Source organism: Pelodiscus sinensis, chromosome 6, assembly GCF_049634645.1.
Source record: "Pelodiscus sinensis isolate JC-2024 chromosome 6, ASM4963464v1, whole genome shotgun sequence".
In the NCBI taxonomy this organism is placed as follows: Eukaryota; Metazoa; Chordata; order Testudines; family Trionychidae; genus Pelodiscus; species Pelodiscus sinensis.
In genome coordinates this window covers 5026415-5054042 of record NC_134716.1, presented here as the reverse complement: position 1 = coordinate 5054042, position 27628 = coordinate 5026415, and the positions used below count along the sequence as shown (strand labels likewise).

The 27628-nt window shown below is 48.1% G+C and overlaps 1 protein-coding gene across 5 annotated transcripts in view; it reads left to right on the top strand.

The window, feature by feature from the left end:
* Positions 1 to 27628, top strand: part of PSD3 (pleckstrin and Sec7 domain containing 3) — a 128556-nt gene that overhangs the window by 18674 nt on the left and 82254 nt on the right. For 2 of the 5 annotated variants that reach the window (XM_075931345.1, XM_006111089.4), the window contains exons 3-4: positions 10895 to 11984; positions 17708 to 18100. In XM_075931345.1, the coding sequence (XP_075787460.1) occupies positions 10895 to 11984; positions 17708 to 18100 (1483 nt within the window). Of the gene's footprint in view, positions 1 to 8137; positions 8232 to 10894; positions 11985 to 16907; positions 17612 to 17707; positions 18101 to 18218; positions 18359 to 27628 lie in introns of those variants that run through there. The other 3 variants (XM_075931346.1, XM_075931347.1, XM_075931350.1) reach the window with 3 other exon arrangements.

The window sequence follows — 27628 nt, the reverse complement described above, 5'->3', positions numbered from 1 at the left end:
ACGCTTATGTGTAAACCTGGGCTCGTGTTATGCGGCGGAGCACCGAATTCTTGATACCGTTTGTACAAGCTCAGTCTTTTCTATGGCTTGAAACTGTCAACTTGTGACAAAAGATTCCAGTCCCCTTAAATAAAGTAAAGAAAATATCTGAATACTTGACTTTTCTCACACTTGACTAAGCTCAGTGCTTGTCTCACCGATCTTTTTGGCTCCCTTTGCTCTCTTCCTCTACCCCACTGAGAATCCTAGGGTGGAAATTGACCTCAGGAGGCATTGTGTCCAGCCCCCTGCTCAAAGCAGGGCCAACCCCAACTAAATCATCCCAGCCAGGGCTTTGGAAAGCCAGGACTTAAACACCTCTAGGGATGGAGATTCCACCACCTCCCTCAGTAACCCATCCCAGTGCTTCTCCATCCTCCTAGGGAAAGAGTTTTTCCTAATATCCATCCTAGACCTCTCCCACTGTAATGTAAGACCGTTGCTCCTTGTTCTGTCATCCGTCACTACTGAAAATAGCCTCTCTCCATCCTCTTTGGAACCTCCCTTCAGGAAATTGAAGGGTGCTCTCAAATCCCCTTTCACTCTTCTCTTCTGCAGACTAAAACCCTAATCCCTCAGCCTTTCCTCATAGGTCATGTGCTCCAGCCCCCTCATTGTTTTGGTTGCCCTCCACTGGTGTCCATACCCTTTCAGTAGTGGGGGGCCCAGAATTGGACACAATATTCCAGCTAGGAAGAGCTAGCTCAGTGGTTTGAGCATTGGCCTGCTAAACCCAGGGTTGTGAGCTCAATCCTTGAGGGGGCCATTTAGGGATCTGGGACAAAATCTGTTAGGGATGGTACTTGGTCCTGCTGTCAAGGCAGGGGACTGGACTTGATGATCTTTCAAGGTCCCTTCCAGTTCTAGGAGATAGGCATCTCCATTAATAAATGTGGCCTCCCCAGCATCTCAATGCCTTTCTTCACATCATTTCTGCTGCTTGTCTCCTGCCTCTGCTCCTCTCAGCAGATTTTCCTCCTCTTCCCATGCCCCCTCCCTGCCTTTCACATCCTTACATCAGGCCTTTGTCCTCCCTGTAGCCTTTCCTTATCACCAACTTCTCTGCCATTAGGGATGTAAAATCCTGGTAAAACAGTTAACTAGTTAAATGTTACATTTAACTGTTTAACCACTTAACTAGGATCCCATGGACAGGGGCTGTTCCAGCCCAGCTGGGCTGCTGGTTAACTGGTTACTGGTAAACATCACCCGGTAAGATTATGCTTACCAATTAACCAGTCACATCTGTACCTGCCATTCTGTCCCTTAGGTTCCATGTACTCCCTCATCTACATACTTACCCTGGCTCCCCTCTGCTTAACTTTCTTCTTTTTTTCCCTCTGGACTTTCTACCTTCATCTGCTCAGCCATGACCTCTTCATCTCCACTCTTTTCACTCCCTGCACAAGTCTGGAAACCTGGCTTTCCTTCCCTGAGGTTCCCCTTGCACCTGCACACTCTTGGTGAACCCCATAACTTTGTCTAAGAGGCCAAAGCAGAGATTATTCTTTATGAGTAAGTAGTTAATTGGAATGGACAGAAAAGTGCAGGTGAAATAAATGGAAGGGGGAATTGGGGCTGCAGATTAAATTGGAGCATTTATGGAATTGGAATGCAAAATTCTTAGAATGGCGCGATTGGAGCCTCCCGCTGTAAATGCATCACTTCGTCAGATGTATTTGAAGCCACAGGTTGGGAGTGGATTGTCCTCACTGCAATATCGGGTATGTTGAAGAGTAGCAAGGGTTCCGAAACATTTTGAGGGGGACAGTGTTACACTGTCTCATGGTTAGCCTGTCGAACTCAGTTGTCACAAGATGGTGTGTGGCAAAGAGCTTACTAAGGAAGAGGCTATTCAGCTACACTTGACAGGATTAAACTTTTTTTTTTAAATTAAATGATGGATATAAACACCCTGATAGTTCAGGCCATCAAGACAGTGCCTAATTGATGGGGATTTAAGAAGACCAGTCGTTTGCAGGGAGATTATTCAATGCTTTTTCACTATGTAGTTGCTTGTGTCTTCCTGTGAAACATTTGGTATTGGCCACAGTTGGATGGACTATGCGTCTGATTTCGTGTGGCAGCTTCCATTTTGTTGTTCCTCCCTTTGACATGCTTGTTTCCATGGTCAGTCAGGGACTGAAAGCTACAGATGTGAGGCTAGTCCCAGAAATCCAGATGTCACTAAGGGCCTGAGGAAGCAAACTAAAAGGCGCTGAGGCACTACGCTAACTAGATGGCTCCCAGAGCCCTCTTACAAAACAATCTGACTGAAACCTGATCACAGAGTGGTTAAAGTTGCCACAGTAACTTGCCGCTGCTTTCTGTGAAGGAGGTAACCACATCTTAGACCTGGGTGGGGAGTCTCTGGCCCACTGCTTCATTTCATCTGGCCTGTGGCAAGTCTCTGTGTCATGGGCTGGAAACCCTGAGCCTCGAGGCCTCCCCGTGTGGCTGGAGCTGCGAGCAACAGCTTGCCAGTATGTCCCTGCGGCCCTAGGCAGTGCAGTGATCAGGGATGCTCTGACTGCTGCCCTACAATAGGATCTGCAGCTCCTATTGGCCAAAAACTGCAGCCAATGGAGTTGTGGGGGTGGTGCTTGTGGGCATGGGCAGGGCATTATGCACCACACCGAGCTGCATGGCCACGCCTCTGCCTAGGTGCCAAACATGTCAGCCACATCCAGGAGCAGCTTGGAACCAGGCCAGCCTGCCTTAGCCCCACTGCACCACCAACTAGGAGCCACCTGTGATAAACACCACCTAGCCAGAGCCCAAACCTCCTCCCATGCCCCCAGCCCTAATCCCCCTCCTGTCCCCAAACTCCTTTCTGGATCCTGCACCCCAAACCTCCTCCATACTCCAACCCCCTGTCCTGTCCATGGCCCAGTCCCAGAACCCACACCCCCACCAGAGGCTGCACCCCTCGCTGCACCCTCATCACCAGCCAGAGCCCTCACCTCTCCCTCTCCCCCCCGCATACACTGCAACCCCCTGCCCCTTGAACCCCTCATGTCTGGCCCCGCCCAAGAGCCTAGGGGAAGTCCTGATCCTCCACACACATTGCAGGGCTGTGTGTGGCCCCTGACTTTTTTTTTTCCTGTGGGTCAGTAGAAAAAAGGTTCCCCCTTCTCTGTCTTAGACTCAATAAACACTGCAGCTAAGGGCCAAGGATGTCACAGCAGAGCAGTGAAAGTAAAGACATTTTATTCAGTGAAAGTATTTTATTCAGATTGTAGAATACAGCCCTCAGGAGTCAGGAGGTGCCAGTATTAGGGTAGAAGTACCTTCACACTGGGAACTGACACACAGAAACCAAGGGCAACATTTGCAAAAGCCCCATCATTTTGGATACCTAATTTGAGCCGCCTGGGACCTGACTTTTTCTAAATCGCTGGGCATCTGTGATTGCCCATGAGGCAGTCATCAGCACTTGCAGCTTTTGTAATTCAGGCCCCAAGTGTCTCGTGATGGACACCCAGAAAATGAGGAACGTGTCATTAGTGGCTGTCTGTGAAAAGTTTGCTTTAAGTAACGTGTGCAGCCTCGCAAAGGAACTGCAGTGGAGATGCTGCTAGAATCTCATTCCCCCAGGGCAGCATTCAGCTGCATTAACCACAGAACTGCCCTTCCTCATTCTGTAATCCCTTCCCTCCTTCACTGTACACCGACCAGTTTTGCAGGGCCCTGCAGACCAGTGGGCGGCCACCTGTGAGAGATTCAAATCCCACCCAGCCAGTTAGCAGAGCACTCCTAGCTGTCAGCATGTGTTTCTACTAGTGGTACACATTTGTACATGCCTCAGTACACTAAATAAAATTTATTCCACACACAGAAAGGGGAAAAAGAGAGGGGACATTGTTGCAGACAACAATTTCCTTCACAGCACAACCCTGACTGAGCCCCAGACTATGCTGTGGAAAAAATAGTTTATGGTCATACTATTAAACGCTGTCTTATAATGGATATCCACGGGGGAGGGGATATATACATGAACATTTGCGGCATAGCCAGGAATGAACAAACATTTCCTGGGTCACAAGCCAAAGGCTTAACTACAAGGCCTTCTTTTCCCTACTGTAGCCCCCTTTCTTTTGCATAATTCAGCCTCCTCTGAGGAAACGTCTCATTCACCGTAGGACTCTGCTGAAAAGTGTCTGTTTAAAATCCAGTTGCAGCTTTTTGCCAGCAACATCTCCCCTTGTTTTGAATCCCAAAAATATAAGCAGCCCATGTGCCTGAATTTTAGCCTTCATTTAGCTGGGTAAGATAAGGGTGCCTCCGTATTCGGGGCCTGTTGTTTTGGGGGGTAGCCGATTGGTCCCAAGTATGACCGTAAAAGCCAGCTGTGCATTTTTGTGTGTGATTTCTTTTGGGGCAGCTGCAAAGATCCATAGTTTGTCACTAAATCCAGATGTGAGGAATACGATCTTTCCCTTTACCCTTATTGCCAATAAAAGCCTTCCTTGGAAGTCTGTAGATTCTTTGTGTGTAACTTGGCATTTAGCAGGAGTGTCTACTTAAAGCATTTAGCAGGAGTGTCTGTTAGTAGTGGTGCATTAAGAAATGCAATACAATTCTTACCCCCAACCCTTACCTGCCCCCCCCCCGATGCCCTGCGAACCCCAGCAACCGTAATTACGTATGGTTGGTTTTCCAAAAATTCAACATGATAGTTAACGACTGGGGTTTTAAAAACACTTTGCTGATCCCAACCGTTTTAAAAAGCACAGGTCAGATCCCACCCAATATGATTAAAAAAATTAATTAATTTATTTTTGTTTGGTTTTATGTGCTTTCTGTTTTTTGAGCCTTTAAGGGTCATATTTTTATTGCAACCGTGAGGCTATTAACTTAAAACCAAAACAAAAAGGAACGCAAGAGTCTCAAGTGATGACTTGACTCCAGGAGCTGTGGCTGCAAGAAAAAAAAAAAACACCAAATATTGTAGGGAGTGGCAGTAACATTGTGAGAATTGGCACATCAGGATTCTGAGTTCAGTTTTTCCATGCATCCCTGTTCCATGAATTCGTTTCAGCCTGTGCTACCAGCTGCTCTGCTCTGCCATTGTAGCTTTCAAGGTAACGACCCTAGGGATTGAGCCATCTCATTGGCCATCTGTGGCCACTGCTGCAGTTGGTAATTAATAATCCTTTGTGCTGAATTCTCCCTGGATGTGCTGGAGGTTATTCTTGAACTTTGTCTTGTTCCAAGGGTATTGTCGCATGCAGGCCTCTGAGTTGGTGCAAAATAATGGCGTCTCCTCTCTAGTCTGTGGGGCACCTCTAGTGCTACTTGCTGCTGTCGAATTGTTTGTTTTTATCCATTCTAGGTGCACTATAGACATCACAGCGCCTCTCGCCATTTGTTGGCGTGTTTCGAAAAGGTGGAGTTTCAGGTTGAAGTTGCACAGTGTTGCCAACCCCAGCAATTGAAGTCAGGACCCTAATTTTGTGTTTGTTTCCGTTGCTGTCTTTGATTTTTTTTTTAAGCTTCTTAGGGTTCACGTTTTCAAGCTAGAATGATTTTTTTTTTTAAATAACCACAGGGCTCCAAGTGCTGGGAGTTAAAAATAAAAAAAACTATTGGGAGTTCATAAGATCATAAGAGTTGGCCACAATGGAGATGACTTCTGCTTCTTTCCTGTTGGCTGTCTCTTGCCACCTCCCCCTGTAAAACAACTTCCTCTCCCTAAGTCTCCCAGCCCTTTTTTCCCTTCTCTTTCCTTCATGTATATGCTGGAGGTTTCCTGGCTTCAGCTAAAGGGCATGTGATGCTTGGGCAATGTAGCTTGAAAATCCTGAGTAGAAGGGCCAGTCAGAGCAGGAAGTTCATTGTAGACAATCGAAACAGAGAGATTTAAATATTTGCAGTATTGTTAAAGAAGAGTTGTACCATGATTATGCTAATCCCTCTGTTGTGGCTAGTTTCAGCCATCTGCCAATCAGAACCAGTCAAAGCGCAGAGAGCTGCATCATTTAGAAACGGAAGAACTGCAGCAAAAACCCTGTTGGTAATCGTATTTATTCCTCCTCTTTGATTGGCTGAGCCAGTTCCGTTTCTGTATGATACAAGATACTCTTGATAAAAGCCAAATAGCTTATTACAGCATTATTAGAGGGACATTAAAATGTCACTCTAGAGGGTTGGGCGCCTTTGAGATGGTCAAGTTAGTAAGAAAATTTGTAGTTTAGCGACTTAGCCTAATCTTCTGTATCATCAATGATACTTTCCCCCCTTAAACAGATTTCCTTCTGCTTAAGTTTGGGGGAAAAAGGAAAGAATAATTAGTATAAATTCTTCAGTCTTTTTAATTTAAAATCTAGCTTATGAGCAATACAGGGGTTCGGGGCAATTAAAATATTGGAAGCCTGCTTCCTTATGTGCAGCCATTCTTGCATCAGGGAAGATGCGCTATAATGCGAACGTGTCATTGTGCCTCTGTTTCTACAAGGCTAGTATTGTACTCTCAGAACTGCCTTTGTACTCTTGAGTCTTCCATGCTGCTGAATCTGATTATAATAAAGCAAACTCCTGTTGAGCGTAAATATCTCCACCGGAAATAATCTTCTCAACTGTACAAAATCCCGAGTGGAGCTGTTTTCTGCAAGCTGCCAAGGTGGACTCTCTTAGCTTCTGTGGTAGAGTGAATGAGACTGCAGTTTGCTTCTCATAATGCTCAGCATACTTCCATTTACATCTCCGTGTGCAATGCAGGGCAGCCGGCTGCCAGGAAATTTGAAACTATTCTGATTCCAGTTGACTAGAGCAGCAGCAATTGAATTAGCGTGTATCATTATAGATAAACTGATGATCTGTGCATATCCATTGACCAATGGGTAACTGCTGGAGCTACAGTAATCTCTGTGAGTAGGAAGACCGTTCAAATAAATATCTCTTGAGCTAACTAGCTAGTAGAGAGAGACACACATTGTTATAAGCTGTTCCTGTGAAAATGTCTTTATTTGTAATGTGTGAGCTTTTTTTTTTTTTTTTTTTTTTGCTTCCTAGCCGTTCCTTTATTATGCCATGACCAAGCGCCTGTGTGAGACTGAGATGTAATGGTTGATTCTTAACATATTCAATATTATATTTAGGCCAGTGCAGATTAAGTAATGGATTCTTTAAATCTCTAAGCATAAAAAAAAAAAAGTGGCAGCTACTCCCAGGCTGTATTTGCCCTATTCTCAGCTTTCCTTCCGTTTGCCTCTCTTGCCATTTCAGCTTAGAGCCTTTTCAATTTTAACTTTGCTTTATCCAAAGAAGCGCCCTTAAATGGAAAGTAGAAATTGGTGTTACCTGAAAGAGTGCATCCTTTCACTGTTTATTTTTCTGCTTATCTTCAGCGGCGCACCTGATTTTGCTGTTCCTTTTCTAGCCTTGTTGGTAATGCAGTCTTGTTGGGGGATGGGGGCTAGACAGGATATGCCGGGACTTGCTATAGCAAGACATGAGGCTGTTGCAGATGGGAACAGGGGAGGGGTTTCCCTTAAAGAACTCAGAGCTCCTTTTAAGCACTGCTACCTGAAAGCAGGCGTGTGCTCTGCTCCCATCTCTGTGTGCAAATCAGTCCTGTAAGTCCTACCGGAAAAGCTCATTGCTTGGAGTGCTTATTCCATGTGATTCCTTTAGCAGAATTTTTGATTGAAACTAGTCTGAGGTAATGAATTTGCTGTTTTTCCCTGGGACTCCAGTAAAGGGTTGGATTCGTAATTACAGTAGAACTCCTTTGCCACGCAGACAGTGTATTGAGATCTTGACATGAGCTTTAGACAGGAAAGGAGGGACGTGGTCGAAAGAAGAATAGGACCCTTAAGCTCTGCTGCAAACTTGTGGTGTTCTGTTAGCTATAATAGGCCTGGCTGCTCTGGGCATGGGTTTGCGAGGGAATTAGATTACTCATGGAGCTAATGAGAAACATGAAAACATCAGAAACTTTCTGAGTTGTTTACTGCTTTACCAAACAGCTGCCTTGTCCGATAGGGTGTGTGGGGCAGCTTACAGCTGTGTCCCAGAGTCACTGCTGGAAAGCTACACCCTGCACTCTTTGCCTTGGGTGGCTTCAGAAGCCAAGCCTTTAAGACTGACAAATCCCTTGCGAGGGTTTTCGGTGTAGCGTGTGGTTGCTGATTGTCCTTGTAGCGTACCTGCTACCCTCAGCGTTTAATCGGCTGGCTCGGGAAACTCAGGTAGGCAAACCTGAATGCCTGGCGGAAGCAGTCTGTCTGCTTCTAGAAATGCAGCTCCCATTGGCTGGGAATCCCCCTGCCCTGCCTCTTCTTCCCAGGCCCCACCCATGGGAGCCAAGCCACTGCCCCCTGGCACCATGGGGAGGTGGGGCAGCATGTGCCCCCCCCCCGCCTCCCGGGCCCTGCAGCACGGGGAGGGAGGAGGGTGTGTGACCCCAGCCTCCCTGGTACCGGAGCACGGGGAGGATGGATGCTTGGGGGCAGCCACACTCCGCCCCCAGTATATGCCTACAGTAGGTGTTGTGGGGGCAGAGTGTGGGAGGGACCAGGCTGGCGGTTTGGGAAGGCAGTGCCTTCCCCTGACTCGGATACCTGCTACTCCTGCCTTGCTTATAAGTACAGTATGCCAACATGCTCCCAGCTCCCAGCCCCGCTCCTGGGGAGCCCCTGTTACCCTGCACTGCGGCGGGGGGCAGGAGGCTCTGCAGAGCTGGTGCTCGTGAGGAGGCGGCTTTTAAGATGACTCCCCCAGAGCACCAGCTCCCACCTGTCCCCCCTGCGCCCCCGCAATGCTGTCTCTGTGGAAGGCAGGGGAGGGGGAGCATGTGGTACCATAGAACTGGCATTTGCTTTAAGCTGCCTCCCTCCCTTGCTGCCTCTGAAACAGAGGCAGCGGAGGAGGGGTTACGTGTAGTCATTTTGATTAATCATTTAAATGGCTATATGCTAACATCCCAAATCCATGGGCCATATTTGCGGATGGTGGATAAGAGGCCGGATATACCTTTTGTGTCCGCCCAGGACTTTGCTTATAAGCAGTTCTCTATTTAAAATAATCAGCCTATCTGTGTGCTTAGGTAATATTTATGAACTGTTACAGCTTAGAAACTGTTCAGCCACTGCTCAATGGGGAGTCCAACCTTCATTCACTCCCCTATGAATTTGAGAACCTTTGCTGAAGCACAAGTAGGTTGAAAAGCTCACTCAGCTTCTGCCCATTCCACGGTTAATCGTTCCATTTTATCTTTCTTTGGAGACGGGGTCACAAACTGCACTGGTACAGTGCACTGCCAAGGACGTGGTAAGTCTCTGAAAGAGATGGGTGCTGCTAATAACTTTGCTATCATTTTTATCTCCGAGATCAAGTAAACAGACTCTAACTTGTCATAGCTCTTGGAGAGCCTTTGACTTCCTCACTTTGGGGCGATGTCGCAATTAGATCGGGACTGTGAAATAGGATCGAAATCCAAAGCACTCCAGAGTTGTTCAAATGTATGAGCTGTAGGCCTACGTCTAATTCCAGCAACATTCCCTAGGCACAGCTTGAGGTATGAGGCAAGGAGATGTTTTGATTTTGATCTCAGCCCATCTCAGTGTTGTAATGATAGTCTTCAAGACAGCAGGGATCTAAAACATCTCTTCTTCAAGTATCTAACAGGGTGTCACAAGGAGGAGGGAGAAAAATTGTTCTCCTTGGCTTCTGAGGGTGAGACAAGAAGCAATGGGCTTAAACTGCAGCAAGGGAGGTTTAGGTTGGACATTAGGAAAAACTTCCTACCTGTCAGGGTGGTTAAACACGGGAATAAATTGCCCAGGGAGGTTGTGGAATCTCCATCTCTGGAGATATTTAAGAGCAAGTTAGACAGACATCATTCACGGATTATCTAGATGGTGCTTGGTCCTGCTGTGAGGGCGGGGGACTGAATTCAATGACCTCTAGAGGTTCTGTTCTATTCTATTCTGTTCTGAATGACTAAATAAGTACTCTTTCCCAAAGTGCTCACCCTTGACATAGGCACCTCATCGAAGTGGCCAGAGATTCGTACGTGTAGCACCCACCAGCTCCTATGGGGAACAGTTGAAGTAGTGTTGTCTGAGAACAATGGGAGCAGCTGGGTGCTTAGCTCTTTTGAAAAATCTGGCTGTCCGTTTTTTCAATTGCTTTATTTTCATCAGCTTGGAAAACAAAACGGGAACCTTCCCCCCCCCCCCCCCCATCCCCAGCTTTCTGCTCTGACACTGCATCTAATCTTTTATCAGAAAGTTGTGAAGTGTAATGATAAATGTCCGTGTGCCACTGTAGTTCAGCCTTCAGTTATGGAGGTTCCAATGAGACGAGGGTGGAGTGTTAGCATCCTGTCATTATTTATGAATTACTTGATCACTGGAATCTTTCCAGCTTTTCCAATTTTGCTTGTCTGTTTTGCCCTGTGTTAACACGTGGGATCTCACCAGTTGCTTTCCATGCCATTGCTCTTTAGAAGAGCTAAAACGAGACCGTGACAGTACCATGAATGTATAAAACCACAGTGCAATGCACAGATGGATGTTACACTCTGGATACCTGCTGTCTTCAGCTCTCTCACCTGGCATGTGTCCCACGCTATTCATGGGCCATCCCTGTGAAGCCCAGCAAACATTTTTTGGCATTCTTAATTGGGTAAAAAGGTGCTTCCCCAAAACTCAAATGGAAAAAGCCCAATTGTGAATAACTACAGCGCAGTAGCATTCCAAAAGAGCTAGGTACCATAGCATTTCCCTGCGGTGGGCTTTCCATAGCAATGCTGCCAATCTGTTAGCAGATCACTGGGAATGGAGCCAATGCTCTTAACAAGCAGACAGATGAACCCTATAGACAAATACACTCTCTTTCTTTTCTATAGGTGGACATGGAGGCAGCATTCTTCTCCCACAGAATGTCACCAATGAATTTCCAGAGTATGGCACGATGGAACCAGAGGCAGAAGGGTTGAGGGCTTCCTCCGAGCGTCTAGCAGAGGCTGTAACAAGCAGTCCGGAGAGGAGAGAAGATGACCGCCTGCCCACTCTTTTTGCAAGTGGCACGTATGCAGATGAGCACAACTCTCGCGCTGAGGCCCCATCGAAAGAAGAAACTTCGCCATGTGCTGATGGACAGACTGGGATTATGAACATTTCTCCGGAGCGAGAAGCTGCGAAAGCACACAAGGGAGCGAACGCTTCTCTTTGTTCAGCGCTGCAGATGGAAAAAGAAAGGAGTATTGGCAGTCAAGGCGTGCAGGCAGCCAGAGAATTGGTTCCAGCAGGCCAAGAAAAACCCTCAGACATGCCTCCTCCATCTGAAGTAAGAGCGGAGGAGAAACTGTATTTGATTGTAGAAAAAGATCTGGCGGCAACAGTAACTGGAGAAATGCCGTCAGAGTCCTCGAGAGCCATCAATAATAAAACTGAGGAGGTCCTCAAGGTGATGGAGACAAGCTGTCACAGACCATCTGTACCAGCCCGGGAGGCAGACAGTGAAGTTGGGGGTGTGAGCCATATTCTGGGGGAGGGCTGGTCGGATTTTGAGAAGGAATTTTCAGCGTACAGTCCTAGAAAAATCCAAGTGGATCCTGGGAGGAGGCTCTCGAAGGAGGCAGCTGTGAGGAAACATGTAGAATTTCAAGGGGTGGAGATTTTATGGCTGCAGAAGGCAGAGGAGCAGAAAGGAGCAAAGCGTTCAGTGTCGGAGGCCAACGCACACGTACAAAGGACTGTGCCTGGAGACACGAAGTTCTCCAAAGCGTCAAGCCACTCCCTTTCAGCCCCAGTGTCCCCGGGGTTGGTCACTTTGTCGGAGAGCATTTGGAACGAAGCCCAGGCAGATTTCAAAGCAGGAGTTGGCTCGGAGTCCTTTTCTCCAGCGTTGCTAGCTGTAGGTGGGGAGGATGAAGTCTTTGTGAGGGAGGAAGCGGCTGAAGGGAAGAACCATGTGCTAGAGACAGACAGCGAAAGGTAAGAATGTTCTTTCGGGCCGGGAATGAATTCCCAAGCACACTGCGTGAGCTGACTAATGGTGGTATTTGCCTCCTATCTAGACCGTTCTGGCGATCACTGTCGTGTGGGCACGGTTTACATGGAGTTGAGGGTTACGCTGCGGCAGGACTTAACACCTTCTTTTCGTGTTTGAATGTAGTGTCCAGATTTGGCTCAGTAACTCTGGAGAGGAATTCTGTGGTTTGTTCTTTGCACTGCTCAGACCACATGAAGAAGCCCACACGGGCACCGTGTTGGCACCAATAGCCAATGCCAAGCCACAGATATATTGCTGCTCTGGCTGCTTTCTAGCAGAGTTTTAATCACAGAACGCAGTGAGTGCTGGGAGAAGGATCACAAATAATTTAAAGGGATACCACCCTATTTCTTTCCTCTACAGCAGAACAGTGGCATTTTTTTATACATTTGAACCTCCTTAATCCAGGTGTCTGGGATCTGGGAACACCTGTGGTTTGGACCCCCACTTGGCCTTCCTAGACCCGCACCCCAACCTCCAGCATGCACTGCACTCTCTTCCCAGACACTGCACCCCCCACCTCCATCCTGCTCCCTCCCACTCTGCCTCCCTCCCAGACCTGCATCCCCACTCCCAGCATGGCTTGCACCATTCCTCCCAGAGCCTGCACCCCTCCATCCCGCTCCTGCTCCCTCCCTCCCACACCTGCACCCTGACCCTCAGTAACAGTTTAAATATAGTGCATTAAAGATTTATCTTATGAGATGTTATATATGCACAGTACTCTGTAATCGACTTTGTTTACCCTTCATTATGGCGAACACCCATAGTCTGGAAAATTCCATAATCCATCAATAAGCCTATTTCCCAAGATTGCCGGATTAAAGAGGTTCAGGTGTATTACATATAAAAATAGTTGCAAATTCTTGCTCCTTATTAAAATTGGATCCTGCTTTCTTCATATTTGTTTGACGAATGACAATAGGTCCTCCCCACAAACATGCACACACAGGCTGATCTTCGATCAGATACAGGTTCACATCAAAACACATAGGGAGTCCGTCCTTTGATTATACAGGGTCCTCTGAGTTTTGTCAAGATTACCCAATGGAATGGCGCTGCAGTGTGGCTTATTCTTGTGGTGATATCACAAATCTTCTGGGATTTGCTGGATTTCTTAAAGCCCCAACTCCTGGAGCCATGTGAACATGTGAGAATTTCAGCTGTCATTTTAAAATCAAAATATTTCCAGGGCCTGGAGTGTCAGATCAGTCATCAGTAACACAAGTTACATATTCTTTAACTCCAGTTTGAATTTGATCCATTCACAAGGAAGAATTTTTAATTCCTGCCCCAGCTTACGCCTGGAAGCCAAATTGGGTTCTTTCCGCTTCTCTCATCTTCACCAGTAACGCAATCAAGGATTCTGTTAGAATTCCCCTGCTTCATTTGCAATTTCGGTCGCCCTCATTGGTTTCACTAGATCGAACTAGGGGGCTAGTGTAGACATACCCTTAGTGTATGTGGCCAAACAGAATACAACTTGCTTTCCTTCCCTGATATTGGTGCTTGCGCCATTAAGAGTAAAAACAGGTTTGAAGCCATAAAATTCCTGGATTTGGCTAGAAACAGAGAAAGCAGAAGTATTTGATTGTGGTGATTTTGTTACAGAGCCACTTTTCTGACCACAACTGGACGTTAAAGCAAGATCAATATTTATTATTGTCAGGCTGGACAGGCTAGAGATGCCAGTGAACAGCTTTATTACCTATCATCTAAGTCATTAGCTAGGAGGGTGTGCTGTCGTGAGGTAGAGTAGCAAAATAGGGTTAAACGGTGTGAATAAGCCACTCCCCAAGCAATGTAATGTACACCCACCTAAGTGCCGGTGTGGACAGTGTCAAGTCAGCCTGGGAGCTTCTCCCATGACATAGCTACCCCCTCTAGTGGAGGAGCTATGCTAGGGGACAGCTCTTTCTGATTGGCATCAAGTTTCTTCCCCAAATGTGCTACAGTGGCACAGCTAACATAACGCTTTTGGAGGAGAGGAGCCCTAACGTGTCCCGACTAGGAATGTAATAGTGCAGTCGATTAACCGATAAGCAAAAACTTACAGGTTAATGCTGTAGACTACACACATCCCCCCCCCTCCCCTCGCTCCCCCACCTGCCATTACATTTTTTAGCAGGATGGCCAGCACCCTGGCTCAGTCCTGGCTTGCGATGGGTCCGGGACCTACCCCTGCTGCGGCTCTGCATGTAAAGTGTATTAGGAGCTGGGTGGGCAGACAGCCAGGCTCAGTTCTGGCTTGTACTGGGTCCGGGAGCTCAGACCAACCCCTAGACAGGGGCTGCTGCCACCCTGCACTGCTGCCTCTTTAGCAGAGGCAGCTGCCGGTTCACAAGGGGAGCTGGGGTTTAAACTGGCTGCTCTCGTGCTGGCACTCTGCGCTGTTTTCTCTGATACAGAGGCAGCAGCATGGCGTGGTAGGGGTCTTCTCGGGACTACGGCCGGAGCAGTGGCTGCCAGTCCCTGTCTCCAGGGACGATGGAATAGTTGACTAACCAATAAGAATTCACGAGGTTACTCAACTGTTCAATTCGCTGATATTTAACACCTCTCGTCCCATCATCTTGTGGCAAGTCACTTTTAAGGGACGCTGGCTAGGTTCAGAATGTCTGTGTATTCTTACTGTGTTGCAATTGAAACAGTTATAGAAAAACCTAGGTGGCGGTTCACCAAGCTTCGAGTAGATCATTGAACTTTTGGCAACATCCTACGAGAGCCAGGTCATGAGGAGTTTATACGGCACTTGCCTGGGGCTCTCGGGGTGTTACCCTTCTATAAATGATAACAGGCTAGAAGCTGACTTGCAGCAGGAGTGAACTTGACACTTTCAAGTCACTTCCACTTCCGTTTAAAGGCGGGTTGCTTTCCAGAGGGCTGAAATACAACTTACAGTGATGGAGCTGCAGCTGTCCCCGGAGAATATCTAAAACCAAACCTCTAGATAATGCCACCTTTTAAAGGAGAGAAAAAAATGGAGTCTTGTTTATTATTTAGAGGTGTGTGTGTGCGTGTGCGTGCTCGTATTTAAAGTACTGTTCTGTGTTTGGACAGAGAGCCCCAGGTCCTGTTGCTGTAAAATGGGAAGCACAGGACTTTCTTGACTGCCCTATGGAGTTGTGACGATGTGATTGAGATCTGCGGGGGCAGGCATTGGGCGTAGGGACTTGGGGCGCTGCTGTGGTGTTAATCAGTTGTTGAGCTGGCTGCTGGCGGTAGCTGAAGGGGACTGAGGCGGTGGCTGGGGTGTTGGTGGAGTACAGGCCCATCCCTGTGGTGGCCAGCAGCACAGCCTTCGTCCCCCACCTGCTCTGCCCCTGCTGGCAGAATTGGTGGCTCAGCCCGGGGACACCCCCCGGCTTTGAAGCAGAAAGTGCTGTGGCCATGATGGCGCTGGAGCAGAAGGGTCTGTCCCTGGGTCCTTTCCGGGGGAGGTGTGGGGGGGGTCTCTGCTTTTCTCGGAGGGCAGATGGGCCCCAAGAGTTATGTAGCTGCTCCTCGTCCTGCACCTTTCTTCAGCTCCCCCTCCCTCAGGATCCTGGCCCCCCTCAGCTGCTCCTCCCACACTTCTACCCCCTTCCCCCAGTGCCCTTCCCTCTCCCTGCCCTTGGAGACTCGCGCCCCTGTCCCATCCCACTGGCTCCCCCAGGCTCCAGCAGCCTCTGCCACTGGTGGTGGGGGGGTGTCCTGTGCTCCCCCTCCCACCCTGACTAACCTCTTCCTTGCCTGCCCCACCCCCACGGGTGGGTGAAGGGAGGAGGCAGACCAGGGGATGGGGCGGGTGAGCTAGTGCAGCAGAGGAGACTGACGGGGAGAGGTGGGGGGGCTCTAGCTGAAGTCCCCGGCTCCTGGAGTTCAGGACCTGGCTGCATGGGGCTGCAGGTCAGAGCCCCGCATGAGGCTAGTGCCGGCACCGTGAGCAGACCATGGGTATGAAGCTGGGGGGAAGGGAGGGAGGGACGGGTGTCTCTCCCTGTATGGCCCCCCCCCCCGCTGGATCTCCCGTGCCTGTGCAGGCCGAGGGGTGGGTGGGGGGTAGCTGTGGTGCTGGGAGGGCCAGGGAAAGGCAGGGATGAGGGGGAGCCGGGATACGTGCGGAGCACGTGGGAACGTGCGGCGTGAGCCAGGCCGGGCCTGCACTCGTAGCAACAGAGCGGAGAGGTGCTGTGCTCTGACCAACTGCCGGCGCCTTGGCACCAGAGAGCTCCCCTTGGCGCTCCTCCCCGCCCTGGGCCAGGGCTCCTCCCTCTTTCCCCCGCTCGCCCAGCCCAGCTTACGCAGCCAGGAGCAAGTGTGAGAGGGGCACGTCGTAGGATGTGGTGTGTCCAGGGAGTAGCGGGGTTTTGGGGGCAGGATGATGGGAGCAATGGAGGCATTGCGGCGGGGAACAGGACTTCTTACGGCTGGGGGGGGAGGACGGGAACCTTTTTTCTATCGGGGGGGCCCTTTGACCCTGTCGGGCCATACAAATGCCTGAGGGGGGAGGGACGCGAAGGCTCAGGGCTTCCTGTAGGCTCTGGGGTGGGGCCGGAGATCAGGAGTTCAGGGTGTGGGATGGGGGTTGGGGTGCAGGAGCAGGCTCCCGGCTGGGGCAGCGGGTTGGGGTGTAGGAGGAGGAGGCAAAGGCTTTGGGGCTTGGGATGAGGAGTTTGGGGTGCAGGTGGAGGAGAGCGGGAGCTGCATGCCGAAGGTTTAAGGGGTTAACTGATGAACGGGGATTTTACATCTCTAGTTGGTGTGTGGAAGGAAGTTTGGGGTGCAAGGCTTGGGACGCAATGAGAGCGTGGGAGGGGCTTCATTCCTGGGGCAGGGAAGTGCCCGTGCTCAGGGCTTGTGACCTGTGGCGTGGAGACTTGCCGTGGGTCAGATGGAACGAAACAGCCAGCTCTGGGCCTGCAGGCCATAGGTTCTTATGGGCCAATGGCCAAGAATTCAGTTCTACAGGGAACTGGGACGCTGCATTCAACCAGGCCAAAGATGAGCTGTATCGACACTGCTACATAATGGACAGCAATCAGTGCCAATACCTACTAAAATAGGTGGGGGATCCCCCCCCTGCACAGCCTGGCTGACTGAGCCAGAGCGCCTATAAGGAAACCAAGGAAATACTGTAAGTAGCTAATTCTTGCAGTGCCCCATTTACATGCACTCATCATTTCCCTTTATTAACCACAACAGAGCTCCCTTCCGCCACTCGCAACCCTCATCCGGAGCAGACAAAACCCAGCCTGAACCTGCAGCGCTGCCATTTCTGCGTGAAAGGGGCTGTCCGGTTTAGCACAGTCGCCAGCCTCGCATTCCGTAGACGGCGCAGAAAGTCCTCTCTCTCGCGGCCTCTGTAGCTTTCACTCAGTGCCACATGCTGATGCGGTTTCTTCGTCACCATCCTTTCCCCCCCACTCTCCCTTTTCTACAGAACGTTGTTTCCTCCCTCCTCAGAACTGTAACGCAGCAGGGAGGGCGAATGTGGCAATTCTGTCCTGCAGCACGGCACTGGAACCGAAGGATTGGTCTGCGTCGTATACGAATAACTAGGACTCTGGACCATTCCGTCGCTTTTTATGTGTGTGTCACTCCCTCACTGGGGGAAAGAAGCAGATTTTACTCAGCAGTTGTAATCAAACAAAAGGGAAACTGACTTTTTTTGGTTTCTTCCTAGGATCATGGAGGAGGAAGAAGCTGCCAAGGGAGGATATGAAGATGTCCTTGGACAAAGGCATGCAGAAGTCTCCATTGATGTGTATAGCTCACAGTTTGAAAACATTCTAGACAATGCGTCTTTATACTACAGCGCCGAATCGCTGGAAACTTTATGCTCAGAACCTGATAGCTTCTTTAGTTTTGAAATGCCACTCACGCCAATGATCCAGCAACGTATCAAGGAAGGCAGTCAGTTCTTGGAAAGAACTTCCGCTTCGGGACAGCAAGCCAGCTGTAAACTTCCCACAAACGGTGAGATCCGGGGTCACTGCGGAGAGACCCACAGCAGACTAAGGGATGCAAGTGATACCCTCTTCAGAACAGATGTCACAGAGCTTACTGAATTGGACAGGTAAAAGAAATGTATTTATATGTTTTTTTTAATGGGCATTTGATTCTGCAGCATATTTCAGAGTTCAGTTTTGACTTGGTAATGCTGAATGTTTTTAAACAGTGTGTATAGCCGTGTCCCGTGAAACACATGCTCCAGGGAAAGAGAGACGTGCTTTGCTGCAGAAATGAACAGTTTTCACTATCGACAACTTGTAGGCCTAGCTGTGATCTCTCTCTAAGTGGCAGCAGAGAGGCCGTAATGTAACTTCTCAAGATGGTGAGTGTCAGATTGCCAACAAGCCCTTTGTCTAAGATCTTCCCCCACTGATTTCAGAAGCAGTAATTTTATCAAATGCTTATAAAGCCCCCTTGATCTGAATAGCTAAGGCACATGCGGACAGTTAAATATTGGGCGTGAAATTCTGGCCTCCTTGAAGTCAAAGGCAATGTTTCCACTAATCTTTTTCATCCATGTGCAGAATAACTTTATGTGCACTGAGGTGTGTTCAAATGTGCACCACCACTAGAAACACAACACCTAGCGGGGGGCACTTGGCTCACCAGGTGAGCGGCATTTGAATCTATCCTGAGTGACCGCACAAGCACCCACCTTACAGGGAACACTGGTCAGAGGGAGTTTTGCCATTGAGTTCAGTCGAGTGAGGATTTCACTCCCCTTGTACCAAGGCATCCATAACTACTCTGTTTTCCACAGATGGTCACATGCAGTTTACTTCTATATGTTAGAAACTGTACAAGAGAAGAGTATCTAATAAATTATTACAGTGTACACACTGCCTGTTGTCCAAGGAGAAAGACAAGGAGGCCGTGCTAGAGAAGAGCAAGAGGATGTAGTGTATTTGTCAGCCGTTTCCTGGGTTTTGTAACACCTGTCTGGTCAGCCAGACATCGTACTCTGTGCTGGGTTGAAGGCTGAAGAGTGCAGGGCGGAGGGAGGAAGGAGAAGCAAGTCAGATGCAGAAGCAATGCATTCAAATTCTCCATCTGACTGCCCATCTAAAGCAGCAGAAAGCCTCGTGCTGAGAGTGGTGTATCAGGTGCTGCAGCGATACAAACAACAACCCCCTCGGTTTACAGTTGAAGCTACAAATATTTCTTGGTGAGGGATGGCTCATGAAGCCGTCTGAGCTCCCCTGAGAAGGGTTTAAAAGGTTTTGCTCAAACAAGCAAACAGAACGTTAGGAATCAGTAAAAAAGGGACAGAGAATAAGACATGCCTCTATATAAAACCATTGTACGCCTGCCTCTCGAATACTGCATACAGATGTGGTCACCTCATCTCAAAAAAGATATACTGGCATTGGAAAAGGTTCAGAAAAGGGCAACAAAAATGATGAGGGATTTGGAACAGGTCCGATATGAAGAGAGGTTAAAAAAACTTGGACTTTTCAGCTTAGAAAAGAGGAGACTAAAGGGAGGTATGATAGAGGTCTTTAAAATCGTCACTGGTGTGGAAACAGTGAAGAAGGAAAAGTTATTTACTTATTCCCACAATATAAGAACTCAGGGTCACCAAATGAAATGAATAGGCAGCAGGTTTAAAACAAACAAAAGGAAGTTTTTCTTCACTCAGCACATAGTCAACTTGTGGAACTCCTTGCCAGAGGATGTGGTGAAGGCTAGAACTTTAACAGGGTTAAAAAAAAGAGCTAGATTGATTCACGGAAGTTATATCTATCAATGGCTATTAGCCAGGATGGGCAGGAATGGTGTCCGTAGCCACTGTTTTTCTGGAAATGGATGATAGGAGAGGGATCACTTGATGATTCCCTGTTCTGTTCAGTCCCTTTGGGACACTTGGCATTGTCCACTGTCGGCAGACAGGATACTGGGCTGGATGGACCTTTGGTGTGACCCAGTGTTGCTGTTCTTGTGCTGCACATGGGGGAGTGGAACAGGGCAGGCTCGAGAAGGTAGTAGATCTTTTGTTCCGTGGGGAACAGAGGCCAGGAAGGGCAGAGCTGGTATGATCTTGCCAGGCAGTGGCACAAATGGGCACGAAGCAATTGCAGCCAATGCGGCAAACCACTTGAGGCCAGACACCTGCATAGAGCCCAGCACTGGCAGCCCTTAATGCCACAGTAATGCTGCTCAGCGGAATTGCCCCAAGACATGGCCGCGGAACGGCAGAGAAATGGGCATATCCCTGCAGGCAGTGGTTCCCTTCTTGCGGCTCCACACAGCCAATGAATAGAAAGATCCTCTCCCCAGCCTGGCCCATCAGGGCTTGTTTACACTGCGTGGGAAGACCAGGAGTAGTGGAACACAAGTGAGGAGACCCTGGCTGGGATAACCTGCAACTTGAGCATCTACCCAAGTGAAGAATTGTTGAGCTCCAGCCCAATTACCCATATCCCAGGCTTCTTAGCACCCTCCTGAAAGGTGCCTGCTCTAACCCTTTGATTGGGATGCAGTGGGGGACAGCTGGAGTGTCCTCCAGACTTGGCTGTCCAGGGGCAGAGAAGTCAGCGTGCGGGATCGTGGAATGCGTGGGCAGACTCTGAGTATGTCTACACTGCAATAAAAGATCCACCAGTGATCCCAGATTGGCTGACTTGAGCTGGTGGGACTCAGTCTGAGGGGCAATAAAACTGCAGTGTGTACATTTGGCCTCACACGGAAACCTGGGTTCCAGACCCATCCACACCGCGGGGTCTTAGAACACAGGCGCCAGCCTGAGCCCGGCTGTGCAGGCTGCAATTGTCCAGTCCCGCGAGCCTGAGTCAGCTGCCGCATGCTAGACACAAGTTTACATGCAAGGCAGTGTGAGTCATGCAGCAGGGTCCTAGCGCCTGGACCCCCACCCAACCCTCCATGACAATGAAACGCCCCTCCCGCCCGAGTCAGCTGGCACAGGCCAGCCTCCGAGTTTTCTGTGCAGTGTAGACCTACCCTTCGGCTGTGTCTCTGAAAGTCAGGGAATGTAGGTCCCAAGTCACTTAGCTCCTTTGGGCAACGTTGCCTTTCCTGCTCAGAAAAGGCAGTGGAAGCCATAACTTTGCACTTCTTGAGCTTATTTTAGATTTGTAACCCTTATGTGGTATTTTACATAGACATTTCCAGCTGTTTTTCTCTCTCACCCCCTTTCTTTAAAAAAAAAAAAAAAAAAAGAGAGAGAGAGAGTGAATAGAAACAAATACAGCTATGAAGTTGTGTTTTTTTCACAACTTCAGAAGCTGGAGCACTTTGTTGGCCAGGCAACACATATCTGCCTCTTAAACTAGGTACAGGAAAAAGCTAGCTGTATCCCTCCAGGCAACCACAGTACGGCATGACTAATACACGACACCCCGGCACTAGCATCATTAAAATAACTATAATTAAAAACAGAGAATAACTTAATTAAAAGCCTCATGAAAGGATAATACATCCTACAGTTCACTGGGACACACAAGTCCTCCAGACATGTATTTTGAAGTAGCGGAGGTCAGAGTTGTGCATTGTAGTGGAACAGTGAGGAATGTGGTGTGCATATTGTGTTACTGCACACGTAACTTTATGGGCTTTTTTATAGAGGGGTGGAGTGTTGTCCTTGAGAGTGGTGAATGGGATGCGTAGGCATGAAGGTATGTTACAGTTGTATGTCATGACTCAATATTTCTTTGTTCCTAAAAGGTTTGTGTGGGCGAATATTCCTCCTAACCAATCTTGACTCTGTGTGTGTGTGTGTGTGTGTGTGTGTGTGTGTGTGTGTGTGTTGTTTTGTTTTTGTTTTTGTTTTTGTTTTTCCAGGCAGAGTTTCTATAGATTAGGTTGCCAAGCACTTCCCATGATAAAACCCCACATGTGGTTACTAATAAGTGTGCCAAACATTTATTTGGACTGAAATTTCCCCTGGCTCACATTGAATGTTATGGGAAAATTTCAGTTAAAATGGTTTGACCGTGAGTTTAGCTAAAAACACGTTGTTTTGTCGGTTTCTGTGTTTCACTCGCTGGGTTTCCTGGCCCTTTCTGCTCCTGAAATCCTCCACTAGTCTCTCCCTGTTCCCAGGCAGACATCACAGTGAGAAATTTTCACGCATGCAGTCACTAGATGCCGCTGTGCGCTACATATTGTTGCAGGCACAGAGTGAAATCCAGGCCTGGTGGAATTTAATGCGAGTGTTAGCATTGATCAGTTTCAGTGAGTCCAAAGTGGTGGTCTGGTGTTTGATGTAGCTCCAGTGAGGCCTTCTGTAGTCTCCTGTCATGTTGACCCTCCTGATGGTGTTCTTGAGCAGAGGGTCGCTGGATGGAGAGTCCACAGCCAGGTATTCTGGGTCCAGTTAGTGAGCAGGTGGGGGTCCAGTACTGTACAGATTTACACATGGGTTTAGTGTTCGGCGTGTGATCCGTGTCACTGCATGCAATGAGACAACCCCCATGCTTAAAGCATTTGCAGAGCTGATGCATAACAATTAAGATTTGGGATGCAGATTCTGGCTGAAAGAGGTCTAGGAGATAGGTAAGTGGGGGGATGGGTGAGCAGTATCTGGGCAGCTCTCACTATTGGAGGGATCCCGGAACTAAATATCTACAGCCACTCAGGACAGTTTACTGTCTCTCCAGATTTGGGGACACAAATTTGGGGGAGAGAGAGAGTGTGTGCAAGAGAAACCTTTCCAAATGCTGGGTTCTGGCATCCAGAGGAACAGATCACAAAAGACACAGCTGGTTCTTTAAAACCAATCAATATGCAAACGATCCTGGCTTGACAGGAAAGGGTTAATGAGAGTTCCACGTTCACATCGAAAATCGTTTTGCTTTTTGAAAAGAAAAGAGAAGCAGCCCCTTGACTTTCTTCCTGCCGTTGCAAACACAGAACGAAGCCGTCTTGAGGGCTTTGATACAGGGACGGTTTTCCTGTACTTTTATGACGTGCTGGCCGGGTAAACGGGCTGTCGTGCAGCTGAGAATCAGGCCCTGGGTGTTGATTAGAGAGCAGCTGATGAGTCTGGGCGTAATGCCTGGGCTGACTAGAACCCAGTCGTTGAATGAACGTACAGGAGAGGCGCAGCCGGGCCGGCAGTGCAGCTCTTAGGGGCTCTCTTTCTCCGAGGCAGCAGTGCTGCACTGTGAAGGCCGGTCACATGGCTCTGAATAAATAAATAAAAAGTGATTAGAGACTTCCAGGCTGCAAGCTCCTATGGGCTCCTTTGTATCTGGGTGTTTCTCCCCTGCCAGCCTGCCAGCTGCTGACCCAGACTCCATTCCGTAAGTCCTCACACCAACTATGCATGAACCTTTCCCCCCCCCAATCACTGTGACAATGACCTGCAGAATCTGACTGAGGCCACTTGCCTTTGTGGAAAACAGCCGGCTTGCAGGTTCTCCTGTGGGAGCTGTGCTGAGCCTCTCTGGTATACAGGTTTGCTTGTTTTTCAAAGGAATCCTGCCTTTCTCGGTCCAGTTGTTTTATCCAGCTACAGCTCAGTTGTCCAGCTGTTTTGGCTGGCAGCGGAATGGAAGAGGGGAGAAATGGGGTTGAACCAGACCTGGGCGCGGCCTGTATTCCTGCGGAGAAACAATCTTCTACTTCCTGTGGGTTTGAATAGCCGAGGTGTCTCTCTCTCCTTCCAGAGCTGGTCTGCCTGTGTAACCATCGGTTCCCTGAGATGTTCTTGTTTTGCTACAGTCAAGATGGAGGGTTTCATGTAGTCAGAACTGCAGAGAATTGTAAGGTTGTACTTGACCTTCGTGGCACTGCTGCGTGGCGGGGGATACAACCTGAAAGACCGGTTAGCTTAGAAGAGCTGTGTACCTTCACAGCTGCACTACAGCACCTCGACCTGTAGTGCCCAGCACACCAGCCACATGTGGTTCATTGGCTGGTTGAGTGTGGCTAGTTGGCTATAGCAGTAGCCACTGTGTTATTTACATTTTCAGAATAATGTGGCTCATTTGCTTTGGTAGCTCCTGCTTCCGAACTGCTTGGACACCGCAGATCTAGACTATTAAGCCTCAGTCCCTATTGCCCTACTGTGTAGTGATTTCCACCAGGGCAAAATGCAGCCATTCTGAATTGGTAGTATTTTGCATCCACTTTGCAGTCATTGGGTATAAACGCCTACGCAAAATTCAGTGCTCCTGTGGCACCTTAGAGACTAACAAAAATATACAGTATCACGAGCCAGTGTGCAGAACGTTTCTGTTTACCTAACCATAATCTCACAGATCTGAAGGTGATAGAAATGTAGCCATGTTAGTCTGGTGTAGTTGGAACAAAAAACAGGACTATGTAGCACTTTAAAGACTAACAAGATGGTTTATTAGGTGATGAGCTTTCGTGGGCCAGACCCATTTCCTCAGATCAAATAGTGGAAGAAAATTGTCACAACCATATATACCAAAGGATACAATTAAAAAAAATTGAACACATATGAAAAGGACAAATCAAATTTCAGAACAGAAGGGGAATGCAGGGGTCGGGGGGGGGGAGGGGAGTGGTAAATGTCTGTGAGCTACTGATATTAGAGGTGATAATTGGGGAAGCTATTTTTGTAATGGGTAAGGTAATTAGAGTCTTTATTCAAACTTGAGTGTAAAGTGTCGAATTTGAGCATGAATGACAGTTCAGAGGATCCTCTTTCAAGTGTATTCTTAAAAGGCCTTTGAAGCAGGATGCAGGTAATCAAGTCGTTGAGACAATGTCCTTTCTGGTTGAAATGGCAGTCTTGTCACAGGCCAGCTCCTCAAGTCAAATCCACTGGGAAGGCTTGGAATTACAATACATATGCAAATTCAATTTTATTACTTATGGACTTAATCCAGATCTGGGGTGGTGGAGCCTTTATCACTGAAGGTGCTAACAGCTTTCTGAATGGTATCCTTCCTGCCTTGGCAATCCATCCACTGACTTTGATCTTTATCTACTCAGGTTTAGCACCCTTTCTCCTGATACTTTGGGTGACAGAGCATCTTTCTCCACCCTCCCCCCCTTCCCTTCTCCTATGTATTTTGAGTTTTCTTATCCTCTAATCGTAAGTCTGGTCATCTGAAGAAGTGGGCTGTGCCCACGAAAGCTCATGATACCATCTCCATGTTTTGTTAGTCTATAAAGTGCTACCAGACCATTTTCTTGCTGTTTTTTTTATGCGCTGGAAAGCTCGTATTACATGTTTTTGTTAGTCTCTAAGGTGCCACAGGACTATTCATTGTTTGTAAAGTTACAGACTCACATGGCTGCTCCTCTGAGTCTCTCGGCTGAGTTATTGTGTTTCCTATATAGTTGGACCAGTGGCCATTAACTTTCTCTAAGATATTATTTCGTTAAATAGCCTTCCCTTGTTCTCATTAGGGGTAAGAAGAAAAACCTATTTCCTCTTCATGGCTCTTGGAAGTTTTCCAAGTAGTGGAGGCTGATCTCAGCACATGAAATTTTGGGCCACAATTTCCTCATGTTAGGCTCTGAAATCCATGTTTTGTTTGCCGTTGCCCACACACAGGGTTGCCAGGTTCTGTTGGCCTCCATCAGTGTTGTTTTTTCCTACCGGTGTTACTAAAGTGACTCGCACGTAAAGCCAGGGTGCTGCAAGCGAGGTGTGTGCTGATCGTGTGAGTCATGTGCTTCCTCTGCAGCCAATCACAGTGCTGCTGCGGTTCATTCGGTGCACCTCGCAAATTCTAGGCATGTAAGCGCTGTTAGCAAAACTGCCCTAGCCCAGGAGACCACCTTGATTATGACAATCTTGCAGCCCACTGAGATGGAGGGCCCTGAAGGTAGGGAGCTTGTGGGCCTCTCCAGTGGCGCAGTGGATAAGGTACCTGCCTGTGGAGCATGAGGTCAAGGCTTCGAGCCCTGCCCCTCCCACAACAGGCACCACCAGCCTCCTGAGGGGCGGAGCTGGCACACTTAAACATAGGAAGGATAAAAGGGGCCCAGAATGTAGGGAGATTGGGGGGCTCCTCCAGTGGATAAGGTACCCGCCTCCAGAGCCAGAGGTCAAGGGTGCAAGCTTCCCCCCCCTCCACAACATGGAGCCAGGCCTAGGTTGCCCCTCGCTGCTCAAGGCTGCCATTAGCATCTCACCGGGAAAGAAAAGAATTGCTCAGAATGGTTCAAGAAACCTGCGAGGTTACTGTTGTGGGAAATTAACACATCAAAGGCCTACACAGTCAAATAGACAGAGGACAAATAGATACAAAGGACAAGCCTGCTCTACAAAATTAAGTTGATCTAAATCGCATCGACATACACCCACCACAGTAAAAGAATCCATTTTACACAGCCACACTATGTGCCATGTGTTGGCATTGCCCATCCTCACCAGGAGCAACTGCACCACTTTGACTGCCAGCATGGGGCATTGTGGGACGGTTTCTGAGAGGCAGTAACAGTCGATGTTGGCACTGACCTGCACACTGACACCGTGTTGATCTAACTTGGAATTAAGTTAGTGTCATGAGCGAGTTACATCAGTGGGAGCAATGTTTTAGCGTAAACGCGTAGGCCATGTCTACACTAGGAAATTATTTCGAAATTAGTAAAGTCGATTTAATAACTCCCGATTTAACAAAATTGAACTAGCATGTCCACACTACAGGGAAGTCTTGAAGTGAGTCCGAGGCAGACTCCGTTGGCCTTCCTACCTCAACGTAGAGCCCCAGGGAGCACGGGTGTAATTAGTCTGAATTACTCTGGTGAGTAGTTATTTCAAAATAATGGCACTGGCACATTCACACTACTGTTATTTCGACATAACTATTTTGGAATTAGCGTGACTCCTGGTGAAAAGCAGGAGTTCAAATTTCAAATTAAGTGGCCCGTTATTTTGAAATAACGGGCTTGGTAGCATGGACCCATGGCTTATAAATTCGACCAAAGGGGGGTTGTTTCGAAATAAAATCCTAGTGTAGACCAGGGCTTACAGAACTAGGTCAACATAAGCTGTCTTACGCTGATGTAGCTGTGATGTAGACAGACAAGGTGGGTGAGGCAGTATCTTTTCCTGGAATACCTTCTGTGCGTGAAACAAAAAACAAGACTATGTAGCACTAACAAGATGGTTTATTAGGTGATGAGCTTTCGTGGGCCAGACCCACTTCCTCAGATCAAATAGTGGAAGAAAATTGGCATGACCATATATACCAAAGGATACAATCAAAAAAATGAACACACATGAAAAGGACAAATCAAATTTCAGAACAGAAGGGGAATGAGGAGGGGAGGTAAATGTCTGTGAGCTAATGATATTAGAGGTGATAATTGTTGTCCTTTTCATATGCGTTCATTTTTGTGATTGTATCCTTTGGTATATATGGTCATGCCAATTTTCTTCCACTATTTGATCTGAGGAAATGGGTCTGGCCCACGAAAGCTCATCACCTAATAAACCATCTTGTTAGTCTTTAAAGTGCTACACAGTCCTGTTTTTTGTTTCAGCTACACCAGACTAACACGGCTACATCTCTATCACTATTCTGTGAGTGAGAGAGACAAGCTTTTGAGAGACAGAGATCTTCAGGTGTAGGAAAGATACTCGGAGCTAAATGCAAAGTACAACACGTTGGTTGCGCATAGATAATTAGCATGCGTTCTAAGAAAC